Source organism: Callorhinus ursinus, unplaced genomic scaffold (assembly GCF_003265705.2).
Source record: "Callorhinus ursinus isolate GAN/ISIS: 27379988/994484 unplaced genomic scaffold, GSC_fseal_2.0 scaffold52, whole genome shotgun sequence".
Lineage (NCBI taxonomy): Eukaryota > Metazoa > Chordata > Mammalia > Carnivora > Otariidae > Callorhinus > Callorhinus ursinus.
Genome location: NW_027397114.1, coordinates 4796038 through 4808465, shown reverse-complemented (window position 1 = coordinate 4808465; position 12428 = coordinate 4796038). Strand labels below are relative to the sequence as shown.

Genomic DNA, 12428 nt, shown 5'->3' with positions numbered 1-12428 from the left:
TGGCTCAGCAGCTCCAAGGAGATGAAGCTCACTGCTGTGAACCGGGAGGAAAGGCACTGCACAAAATATGTCTCCAGGTGCCACTGACAGGCCATGGGCAGCAGCTGCAGGAGGGAGGCGGCTCAGGTCGGGAGGACATTCCCTGCTATTTTTCCTCCGGAGCATTGTGTCCCTAGGACCATCCAGGAACTTGAACCCCCTGGGATTAGAAGTGCCGTGCTGCTTAGGGGGCCAAAACGAAAGAAGATGGGCTCAGTCCGTTAATATTTGATTTTAATAATACTCGTTATGTCTGAACAGTCGGCAATGCACAAAGAAAAAAAGTCTTCAGTGAATGTTTACACACCGTGTGAACACATGCTTTAAATATGCAGTGGAGGAGGGGTGAATTCACAGTTAACAAAGCTAAAAAAAAAAGTCCTTGTTATAAATTACACAAAGCATATAAAAATATTTCTCTGAATGCATAGATTAAGACTTTAAACTCACCTACCATCAACTGTGCGGGCTCATCCCACCGCCAGATGCAGGAGTCAGTTGACTACAGAAGACTTGAGAAAGGAGAAGAGAGGCCCATGGAGGGCTAAGCCCTCCCCTGAGATGCCCAGCCCCTCCCTCGCCCCTGCGTCGGCTCCAACCTCCATCTCTAACTTCCGTCTCTAAGCCGGGGGCGGGGGCAGGGGAATGCCCTGGAGCGACTCCTCCATAGGCCACCTCTGGGCTGGGGACCTCCACTGCCTCTGAGTCTCTAATTGATCTAGATGGCTAGAAGAGTTTTTACCCCAGTGATTTAGACAAAAATTAATACTGGACTTATTTCCTCCGGGATACAACTAGCCTTCGTGTTATCAGTAAATTGTAACTTTTCCCAAAGGGAAGGAAAAAAGGTTAGTAGGTCTAGGTAAACTAGCTTCTGATTGGTTGAAACACAGGGAGGTTTCCTTTCAAGCACTTCAGAGAAGGGATAATAAGTAACCTTTACTCAGTGATGCAAACACTGTACAAGGATGAGTAAGTCACCATCAGTAACTGGTGGGAGACGGTTAAGTCACCAAACGGAGTGACCCCATGAAGCTGGCCTTGAAAACACCTCAACCTCAGCTCAGCACCGAGCAGCAGCAGGAGACCATTAGCTCAGCACAACACTCTCTTCCACTGACAGCTTCTGCATGTTCTCGCTCAGTCGTCGCAGTGTTCCAATAAAATTAACACAGTTAGGAAGTCCAGTTTCTTTGGAAACTATAGGCACTATGGGGAAAAAGCTTCTTAAGACAGCAGGGACGCTCTTCAACAGCCAGCTTCAAACCCCTGCCCTCCTGTTTGTCTAAGTGTGCTCGTTCTTATTTCTAAAGTTACGCTGTTTGTCTCAACAAGACAGTGGCTCTTTGAACAGTAATGACACGGAAGGAAAGGAAAAGAATTCTTGAATGCGCTCTTTAAAAACATTCGTATGCCATGCTCAAGAGTTTAATCAGTGTCTTCCAGAACAAAGCCTGGGAAACTCACAACTGGCTTTGTCAAGTGGACTGGTGGTGGTAGTCGGGGAGCCCTAGGATCAAACAATTTGTTTATACAAAAAGCAACAGATTTCAGAGTTGTGTAAAAATCCTAATAATTTCAAAATAACCCTTATCTTTGATACAAAAATAAAGATGCTAACTCCTTTAGCTCAGTTTCCCACGATAACCTTTAAAATAGCAACAGATTCGGTTTCAAAAATTGCTTTTCATTTCTAGTGGGAAATGAAAGTGGAGAACACGGGCCGGCAATGTTTGTGCTCTTCTCAGACGGTGCAATTAAACATGGAGAGGACAGGAATCGCTTCGGAGATTTAAAAAGTGTGGAAAAAAAAAAAAAGCAAGAAAACAAAAAAAAAGCGTTGCTCTTTTGGAAGGCGTCAGAGAGCCCTCTAGTGGCCACAGAGTTAATGCAGCAATGACTGTCCAGGCAATGGCGGACTAGAGACAGAAGCAGGCTTGGGGGCTCACAAAAGACAAAGGGGGGAGGAGGGGCAGCTCTTTTGGTTAACAGCATACTTACAACTAGGTAACTGTATTCTTAAATACTTTGAACCTGAGTAACATTTATAAATATGGTATGTGAAACCTCACAGCCACTAGTCACACTAAAATTCTTTTGCCCAGTACCTGTGCTTTCCCCAATTTCCTCTGTCACCAGCTCCTGCTTCAGGAGAGGTGGGGGGGGAGGCGGGAGCAGGCGACACCAAGAGAGCATGTCCGCCCTGCAGGTGCACCACCCGCAGGAGTGGCTGCAAACAGGCTCCGCACTCTCCGCGTCTGCTTGGACAGCTCACTGACATGGGGCACACGAAAACAGAACGGCCGGCTTCTGCCTCTCCAGACCACTTCTCAGCTGTTCACAGCTTCAAGCAATAGGTTTATTGTGCACCAAGAGGCTTGGAAGAGTGGCACCGCTGCTGGGGGGGGGGGGTCAGGGGCTTCCTACCTTGGCAGAACGATGTTAGTGTATACTACACGGTGGCGCCCAAGGCATTTCGATCCATGGCTTGTCCTTGGCCCAGAGGGGATGCGCACTGTCACAACACTCAGCAATAAAAGTCCCTGCTGCATTAGTAAGTCAGTTTGGAAGCTCTCCTGTTGTAGCAAGGTCTTTCAGTCAGTGTGGATGCAGCATTTCTGAACAGAAAATTGTTCTCACTTATCATTAGAACCAGTTCCAGCTCCTGGAAGTCTTGGAGTCGAGCAACGTCTTTGTCCTAAAACAAAACAGACTGAACGCATTAAGGGGAGTAACTTGTCTCTATATGTTTGGTGTGCTGTGTCCATACCAGAATCTCAGCTCATTTTAAGGCAAGGAAGAAAACGGAGGAGGAGAAGCAGGAGGAGGAGGAAGAGAGGAGGAAGACCCCGGTGGCAGGCTGTCGGGAGTGACAGTGCAGGGCAGTCCCCCGGGGCGTGAGCGGGGTTGGCACAGAGGCAGAAGGAAGCCCTTAACAGCAGCTGCTCCAGGATGAGCACCCCCTGAAGCGAGAGGCTACTCAGATCCATTCTCCCCAGGTGCCCTGAGAAGCCACGGATGCTGGGAGGACCACACACGTATCCATGCGGATTTGCCCTATCATTTAACCTGGTTCTTAACACAGGCCGTATCTGATAGTACACTGACGTGATCCTTACATATCACTACACAAACAACCAAAAATAGGTACATGTGACTGGTAATTCAGAACATGCTCTCTGGTATCCTACAAATTTCAAAAATGTCATGTCCCTGTAGACGCAGTAGAGGGAAGAAAGCTCAATGACAATGTCTGGAAAACCACCCTTGGCTCCTTTTTCTAGTCTCTTTTCGGTTCTCTACTATGACTCATACAGCCAAGGAGGAAGCTGCGTATTTTCCAAATGCAAAAAGCCGCCAACCACTCATGCTTAGCCGACCTTTCTTACCTTTCTCACCAGAGTATTGGGTAACTTTCTGATCTTCTCCACTTGATCTGGATCCACACCCAGCTCACAGCAACTCACTCTGAGCAATTCTTGATAGGTGAGCTCCTGTCGGTCCAGTTCAATCTCGATGAAATCATTTTCTCGAAGAGATGGGTTCTGAATCCTCACCTTGAGTACCAGCTCTAGAAATAAAGAGGGAGAAACGTTAATGGATGGGGCCTGCACCGGCAGCCGATGTAATTTAAGATCTTTTCCAGAAGACCGGTCTACATAATCATGCCCTGTGCCAAAGGCCTTGCACGGTCCCCCCGCCCCCAAGAAAACCCGCCCTGTCAGCAGCGTTAGCTCAGCCCCACTGCTGGCTCTGCTGACACTTTCCTGCACTGTCTTCCCTACATCGAAGACGGGGGTTCACAAAGTAAAAGGGAGGTGTGTCGGGGGAGACAACCATCCAGTGTGCAGAAGGACGATTTACTTCTGCTGCTGGAGCTGAGGAGGTCAAGGCATATGAGCGGGTTTGAGTATCAAACCACACACGAGCAGGACAGGGGAAGAGAGACGAAAGGAAGGCACAGGCAAGGTATGGGATGGGTGTGACTCCAAAAGGACTTAGTAACTGTGAATCTGTGAATGGAAAGGTATCTGTGAATGATGAAATTCCTTGTAATAAACACAGTGAGACAGCAGAAAGATAAGCTACTAAGAAAAAAAGACAGTCTAACTGTGATCTGAACGCAGTATACCTCAGCACGGGAGGAGTCTGGGCTTTGGGCGTAAATAACCGCTATTATTCAAGGGTCTGGGATCTGAGCCGTCTGCCCCTAAATTCTGAGCCTGGCTGCCAAGATGGCCCACGCCAAGCACCGATGTGGGTTTGGGGGCTCTGCTTTGCTCCTTACATATGAATCCTTCATGGCACTCCAAGGCCAAGGTTATCAGCACCTAAATATATTTCTTTCCTGGCTCTGTCCTCCATGCAGACCTAGAAGGTATGACACAGCTGGAGTCTTAAGTGTACGCAGTGTCCACAGCCCTGTGTCTGACCACCACTCTCCGCCAGAAAGAACCAGGAGAACTTGGAGAAACGGCTGCCTCCGGGGCTGGGGCCGGGAACATTACACTGGGAGCCTGGACCTTCTTGCAGCCCCAGAAAGTAAGGACACGCTCCAAGAATGATGGGACATGTCCAAGTGACACGAGAACTGGCTTGAAGGGGCTCCTCTGGACTGGTGTAATTTGAACATCAAGATGATGACAGTAATGAATTATAACCTAATGTAAAGAATCTACGAATTCATACTGATACAAAGTATGGAGGAGAAGGGAAGGTCCTTCTTTACAGCAGAATAGCAACTAAGTATGTAGAGAAAGGTGGGGGATCACATTCTACACGATACCTGGCCTGGACTCTTCAAAACTATTGAGGTCCAAAATGATAAGAGAAAGGCTGAGGAACCTTCCGGGTGAAAGGAAAACGGAAACATAGGATAACCAAACGCGACGGGTGACCCGGGGCGGGGGGGCGGGGGGGGCATGGGAGCAGGGTAGAAGGAGCGCACAGAGCTGCAGAGGGTACCAGGGAGATAACTGACAACATCTAAATATGGCCCGGATTAGAAAATGGTATTATAGTAAGGTTCCATTTCCTAAACGTGATCACTGGACTGTGGTTATGTAAGAGACCATCCTTGTTCTTGGAAAATACACACTTAACTATTTCAAAAGGGCAGAAGGTAAAAATTCGTGAATCTGAGTAAAGACAGCTCCTTATACTAGTCTGGCAAAATTTCCCTAAGTCTGTGATTAGAGTCTCAATACACACATAAAGCCTGCGCGCCCACCCTACCCCTCTCCACACCCCCGCATCGCACCCCTCCACGCCCCCACAACCAGGAAGGGCATCACTTGACCCCTGGACACAGGTTGCCCTGCAGTGGCAGCTGCTTCCCACCGCAGGCTTACCTTGCATATTAAATGGAAATGCCCCCGTGAAGAAGAACGGCTGGAATGCTGGCGTTGGTCCTGCATATGTCCCATTTTGAGGCTCCAGAGACACTGGTGGCTTGGGCGGGACAGAAGAGAGCAGTGAGCGGCTCTGACTCACTGGCGGCTGACAGACAGGACCTGGTTTTGTGCTTTCTGGTGTTCGGAGAATGGCAGAGGGGGCAGACACGTCCCGGTTCTGAACCAATGCCAGAGAGGTGTGGTCCCGTGGAAAGGCCCCGGCCAGGGGAGGCTCCCCCGTAGGGAGCAAGGGAGGAGAGCCATCCGCAGGGGGCGATGCCGGAGGTGTGGAGGGGCCCCCGTTCTGTAGCTGGCCTGGATCCTCTGCCGCAGGGGTGTAGATGAAAGGGAAGGCTGGGTTGGCCAAATAGTTGGGAACAAAGGGCAGTTCTGACTCCTTCTTCAGCTGGGGGAGGCTGTCGGCACCATCATCTTCTTCCACTTACAAAGAAGAAAACGAATAACATTTACACAGCCCTTTAAAAATCACCAGGAAGAGAGTGTCTTGTGAAAGCTAGTCTCCTTTGGTATGTGACATATTTTGTTCAGTGTTCACTGCCTCTTCCAATCAGAAGAGCAAAGAGCGTTTCATTAGGTTTATGATCACCATTTTTATCACCTGAAATTTTACAGATTAAAAAAATAAAACCTGGGGGCGCCTGGGTGGCTCAGGTGGTTAAGAGTCTGCCTTCAGCTCAGGTCATGATCCCAGGGTCCTGGGATCGAGCCCCATGTCTGGCTCCTGGCTCAGCGGGGAGCCTGCTTCTCCCTCTCCCTCTGCCTCTCTCCTGCTCATGCTCTCTCTATCTCTTTGTCTCAAATGAACAAATAAAATCTTAAAAAAATAATAAAAATAAATAAATAATAAATTTTAAAAAATAAAACCTGATAATGCCGACTTGTCTGGAAACCACGTGGAATTACTATCTTGGCACAGTAATATTACCTTTGCTTTTAAAAACAGATTTGTGGTTTGACTGACATCAAGAATGTGGCCAATAACCCCACAAGTCTCAATTTAGTTTGACAAAATCAAAGGTTGCCCCCAAGCACAGACTCACCTCCCATGATCTTCCTGATTTCCCTCCTTGATGTCAATTGCACTGGCATTTCTCCTTTTGTCGTAAGAATTTCTTTGTCAGCTCCTGATTGTAATAAGTAAGAGACCACCTGACCATGATTGCGCTTACATGCCCAGTGTAAACAGGTCCTGTCCCAAGAAAAGGAAAAAAGAGTGAGTTAAAAGAGGAGAGGTAGTTTGGGATTTCAAATTCCACATGCTAATCAAGAAATATATGCAAGCCCATTAAGAGTTCAGCTAGATGGGGCGCCTGGGTGGCTCAGGCGTTAAGCGTCTGCCTTCGGCTCAGGTCATGATCCCGGGGTCCTGGGACCGAGCCCCGCATCAGGCTCCCTGCTCAGCGCGAAGCCTGCTTCTCCCTCTCCCACTCCCCCTGCTTGTGTTCCCTCTCTCGCTGTGTCTCTGTCAAATAAATAAATAAAATCTTTAAAAAAAAAAAAAAGTTCAGCCTAGAATAAGGAAGCCAGGCTGGCAACCTCAACTTTCCTTGTCAGAAAGCAGGTGATCAAAATGTTTAGTTATGCTTGAAATTTATTTCTAAATTTCATTATGGGCCCTTGGGAAAAACCAATTTATTCTAGGGGCTTTCATTTCAATGTCTTCCACGAAGCTGGCTGGCTGGCTAACTCTAATGGTACTGCTGAGTGGTCTTCCATCAGTAATGCTCATTAGATTGTCCCAGTCTCTTTAAAATGTTTTTATAGTGCCACATTCCTTTTTAGGGGTAATGGCAACTTGCTTCATATGCACTAAATGACACATGAAGATTAAATATTATCAGGCTAATAATCATCTACAGCTCTGCTGCTAAAATTATTATTGCTATAGATATTCCCAGCTGAATCTCAGCTGCTCCCTCTTTTCCTTTTCCTTCCTTCACACACACACACACACACACACACACACACACACACACACACACACACGGTTTTGAATTTCCATTTTTTAAAAAGTTGGCTTCTCTAGTTCTCTCCATAAGGCTCATCTGCTTAAACGTACAGCGCTGCACACTTTAATTCCTAAGGCACTTTAAAAATGTACACCAACGACCAAAATTTTCAAGAACAAACTCTTCTAACATATTAGACTCATTTAAGTAAAACTGATTATTTACCATTGTACATATAGGAGAGGATTATGCATACTCTGAAGGGTTATTATTTTAACATTGCATAGAAATATAATTAGCATGCTGGTTAAAAACTCCATCTTAACAGAAATGAAAGGATTCAGAATAACTAAATTCATCCCCAGTTGCCAAAGCTGACTGATATTAAAGAAGGAAAATATTTTTTCCTCTCCATTCTGAAATGTCCTCAATCACCAATTCTCTAATGGAACAGAGGTAAATATCTTCAGAGCTTATAGCCAAATACAGTATGGTAAAGAACAGAACAATATGTTCAGTACTGAGGGGTAGGTCACTAACCTGGAAGTGTAACTATCCAGAAAGTTCCTTTGGTTCAAGGGAGACGTTGCTTTGCCCTGGCCTCCTAAATATTTCTGACTTACAGAAAGCGAGCTTGTCTGGCTGGCTGGGAGCCACTCCACTGATATTTCAGAGTGATATCCTGCACTATTATTCATTAGAATTAGATTATCTGGGTACTTTTAAGATATTCTCTATGAAGAAAAGATTGTCAATTTGGGAGAAATAAGGAAGAGGCTCGATCTCGGCTCCTGAAATATAAGCTCATGAAGATAAGGAAGTGTCTGCTTGGACATACAGGTACTTAATCACCAAACAAATGAACCAAGAACAAGGTGGACATTGCTCAGAGTGGAAGGATCCAACACATCCTTGATTGTGGGCAAATTGCAGCTGAGTGTGTGTGTGTGTGTGTGTGTGTGTATCTATGGCACAGGCTTGAAAAGTGAATAATTATAATGATAAGCAAGCATTCAAAAATGAATGGAGCATGATGAGAAAAATATGTTCCCTTTTGGAAATAAAGTACTCACTTGCTGGTAGTAAATCACTTGTTCATGACAAGCTTGAGACTGAAGAAGCTAATTTACTGCCAGTGGGTCTGAGACACTCCGGGAAAACCAACTAGCTAAAGCATCACCATGTAATGTGGGGTTAAGTCAACATGGCATGGTCCCCACCACCCCGTGCCCTGAGTGATAATCATTTACAGCCCAGACCTGTGTGGCTCTGGACAGCCATAACTCAGCCAGGGAGTATTTTCAACTTCTTCACAAGCCATTATACTTGTTCCTTAAAGCCAAGGGGTATGCACATGCTTGAATTACAATTGATGTGGGAACTCTATCTCTGAACTTCAACTCTTTAGGCTTTAAATTTGCAGTGAGAATATCTGGTTAGTCCGGGGAAGTATTTCAGACCAGAAGCACTGGCCATCATTCATCGGTGCTGAAATTGTAGTTATTGAGCAACTACAAATTGAAAGCAGTAATCATTCTGCTTTTCTATGCTAGAGACTACGTTTTTTGAGGGTAAGATTTATATCCATTACCCAGCACACTGCTTAATAAGAAGAAAACAATAGTTAACACAGATATAATGCTTTTTACATGGGGGGACACTGTTCTAAAGTCTTCTCATGTATTAACTCATTCGATCTCTGAACAACCCATGAGTTAAGTGCTGTTATCAACATTCCCCCCATTTTCCAGAAAAGGAAATAGAGGCAGTCAGCAAATAAATGAGCCAAACAGTACCCTAGGTGGTGGTGAAGCGTTACAGGGATGATAAAACAAGGGAAGGGACTAGGGAGTGCCAGAGGCAGGGGAGGGGCAAGGTGCCATTTTAAATCGAGGGCCGAGGAGAGGCTCACCGAGGTGGCATCTACGCTAATACCTGAAGGAGGCGAGGGAGCAAAAGCACAAATTACTTAATCTTACTGGGCCTCAGTTTCCTCATCTGTAAAACGGAGAGAAGAACATCGATGTTCTGGAGTAGACTTGGAAGAAAAAACACAAAGGCCTTGCATCAGGGCTGTGCCTGGTGTTTCAGGAAAAGCCAGCAGGCCAGGGGAGCAAGGGGGCAAATCCAGAGATGAGGCATAGAGGTAAGGAGAGAGGACGGTGCAGACAGGAAGTAGAAACTCTAGGACCACAGGCTTTTACTCAGAGTGGGATGGTGGCCATCAGAGTGTTCTGAGCAGAGTGAAACGATCCGACTTACGACTTACTTTTTACAACAGGATCCCTTTGGCTGCTGCGCCGAGAAAAGACTGCAGGGTATTAAGGATGGAAGCAAGGAGACGAGCTGGGGGGCTGCAGCGAGAATCCGGGCAACAGGATGATGGTGGCTGGGTACCAGAGGTGTAGAGGTAGAGCTACTGAGAAGTGGTCCGATTCTGACCACAGCTGTAGGTGAAGTCGGCAGAATTGGCCGACTGGCCGGATGTGGAATATGAGGGAAAGACAGGAGGCAAGGAGGGCACCAAGAGTTCTGGCCTGAGCACCTCAGACGCCAAGCTGAGTAGGACTCAGAGGAGCAGGCCTGGGGGGTGAGGGGAGATCAGGAATGCAACCTTGAACCTCCAACATGAGGTGCCTAATAGACAGCCTCCCTGATTGATGAGCAGCCTCTTCATGTTGCTTCAGATTCAACTACTATAGCCCGAGCCTACTTTGGGGCAGGCATCATAGTTAGGAAAGTAGGGTCTGGAGTCAGATGCTGGCTTCCTTTCTAGTAAATTCTATGACCTTGGGGAAAATTACTTAATCTGGCTGGGCCTCAGTTTCCTCATCTGTAAAACAGAGAGAGGAACATCGATGTTCTGGAGTAGTTGTGAAGGAGATAATGAGGCAAAGCTCTTAGAGCCTTGTTTATGTCACGAACTCAGTAAATGTTAGCGATTCATACTATGCTTCATATCCTTCAGTGGTCACAACACTCTTTTTAAACAACTGGAAAATGAAGTGACTCAGGCAAGGTGGTATTAGCTAAAGCAGGAAGGGAGAAGAACCTGCGGGAAAGACCAGGCTCCTTCTTCTACACAACACTGCCTCCCACTGCCAAAACAGTGAGTCCCAGCTTGTGAACCACAGAGAAGGTACACACAGAACAGGAAGCTTGTTTGCAAACACTTTTAAAGGAAAAACAAAACAGAAAGGCAGTAGCTACTGTTTCCTGGCCTTCTGGACAGCTATCCAGGCTGTTTCCTTTAGGAGACAGATAACTTCGCGGGGGAGTCAGAAAACCACTGGGGTTGTGGTCCCAGCTATCATATTAATAGCTGTGTGACCTAGGGTTAGTCTCTGTGGTTGGACCCATCCATCTCCAATGTCCCTCTCAGTTCCAAAATGTATGATTCCATTTTAAAAAATAAAATCTTTCCAAGCTCACTTTAAGTCTAAGCTAGCAAAACAGGCGGGTTAAGCATTCCTTGGATCAAATAAAAATTTAAATGTAAGTGTGAAGAGGACAGAATAACACCACATTCGGGAACTTGACACTAAAGATTTGACCAGCACATGCTAAAATGAGACTCCCTATTTAATTGGGAAGGGCTCAGTCTGCAGGCAGGCATCTAGAGTCTTGATTCAAATTCTGTATTTAAGATTGTAATAAAAAAACATGGGGCGCCTGCGTGGCTCAGTCGTCAAGCGTCTGCCTTTGGCTCCGGTCATGATCCCAGGGTCCTGGGATCGAGCCCCGCTTGGCAGGAAGCCTGCTTCTCCCTCTCCCACTCCCCCTGCTTGTGTTCCCTCTCTCGCTGTGTCTCTCTGTCAAATAAATAAATAAAATCTTTTTAAAAAAGTAAATGAATAAAGCAAAAACACTCCATGGGATAAACGAGTAAGTCTTCCCTCAACAGGCAGCCGTAGGCAGCAGCAAATCACTGGGGCAGTGAGACAACAGAGAGACAGAATAGTGATGCGAGTGATTTTTTTCTTCCCCCGGTCTTGGGAAATTGCTAATTTATAAGATTCGTATTTGCTCGGTTGCTTATGCTTTTCGCTCTGCACAGGTGTGTTCTCCAAAAGCTCCTAGGGCAAAATAATTCAACACTCGAACTGGGGTGAGCTCCATACGAGCTTGCGTGATCAATTCGTAGCCGCCAGGGTTCCGGCCCCAGCGGAGCCAGGGTGGGGGGTGCGGGGCTCGGCGGGGCGGGAGGGGGGCCAGGGCTCGGGTGGGCGCTGCCCCGGGAGGCCCACGTGGGCGGGGATTGGGGCAGGCCGCGCTCCCGACTGCACGGCGCAGAGGGGGGTGGGGGGGGCCCGGGCTGGCCTGGCGAGCGCTAGGCCTCCGAGGCCCCGGCGCCGGGCCACGCCTTGGCGGGCGTCCGCGGGCAGCGCCGGGCCTCGGTCGCGGGCGCCCGCCCCGCGCCCCGGGCCCCGGCCGGCTGCTCTGACCTAGGCCTCCCCCGCTCCCCACTTACCAGCCGTTGACCTCATTTTGGGAGTTCACATCCACCCCGCTCTCCACCAGTTTCTGCACCTCCCGAATGTCCCCCAAGGCCGCGGCCTCCCGCAGCCTCTCCTGCTGCTCCTTCTGCTCTAGGAGAGCGCTCATCTTCCCCTCGGGCCCAGGCCCCCGCCCGGCCTGCCCCGCCCGCCCCGCCCCGGGCCCGTCAGCGCCGCCGCCGCCGCGGCCCGCTCCCCGCCATGGGGAGAGCGCGGGGCTCGCCCGCCCTGCTCGCGCCCGGCCCGGGGCTGCTGCTTCCGCCCGCCGCCGCCCGCCGCTCCCCGGCTGCGCCCGGCCGCAGGCCCCAGCCTCCGCCCCGGCCGCGCCTCCCGCGGGCCGACTCCGGGGGACCCTATTCGGAGTGACAACCCTGACCCAGATATTTTCCGTTCCTACCCTCGGCCCGGGCGCCCGGCTGGCTGTTTATGTAACTGCCGCACGACGTGATCCGCGGTGATTCACGGACTATTTTTAGACCTCCCCGCCCGGCGGCTTCAGGGGAGGAGGGCAGACACATGGAAAGAGAAGA

At 48.6% G+C, this 12428-nt stretch overlaps 1 protein-coding gene across 2 annotated transcripts; it reads right to left on the bottom strand.

The window, feature by feature from the left end:
* Positions 1-256: 256 nt before the first annotated feature.
* ANKRD40 (ankyrin repeat domain 40) lies at positions 257-12070 on the bottom strand. 2 transcript variants are annotated; one of them, XM_073883734.1, is made up of 6 exons: positions 11874-12042; positions 9672-9849; positions 6494-6642; positions 5391-5873; positions 3429-3610; positions 257-2737 (listed from the first exon to the last, which is right to left on the bottom strand). In XM_073883734.1, exons 1-6 carry the CDS (start codon positions 11887-11889, stop codon positions 2591-2593), a joined length of 1155 nt encoding a protein of 384 aa, XP_073739835.1. In that variant the 5' UTR covers positions 11890-12042; the 3' UTR covers positions 257-2590. The 2 variants fall into 2 exon arrangements, with proteins under 2 accessions (XP_073739835.1, XP_025715113.1); XM_025859328.2 differs by lacking the exon at positions 9672-9849 and having other exon boundaries at positions 11874-12070.
* Between the last annotated feature and the right edge of the window lie 358 nt (positions 12071-12428).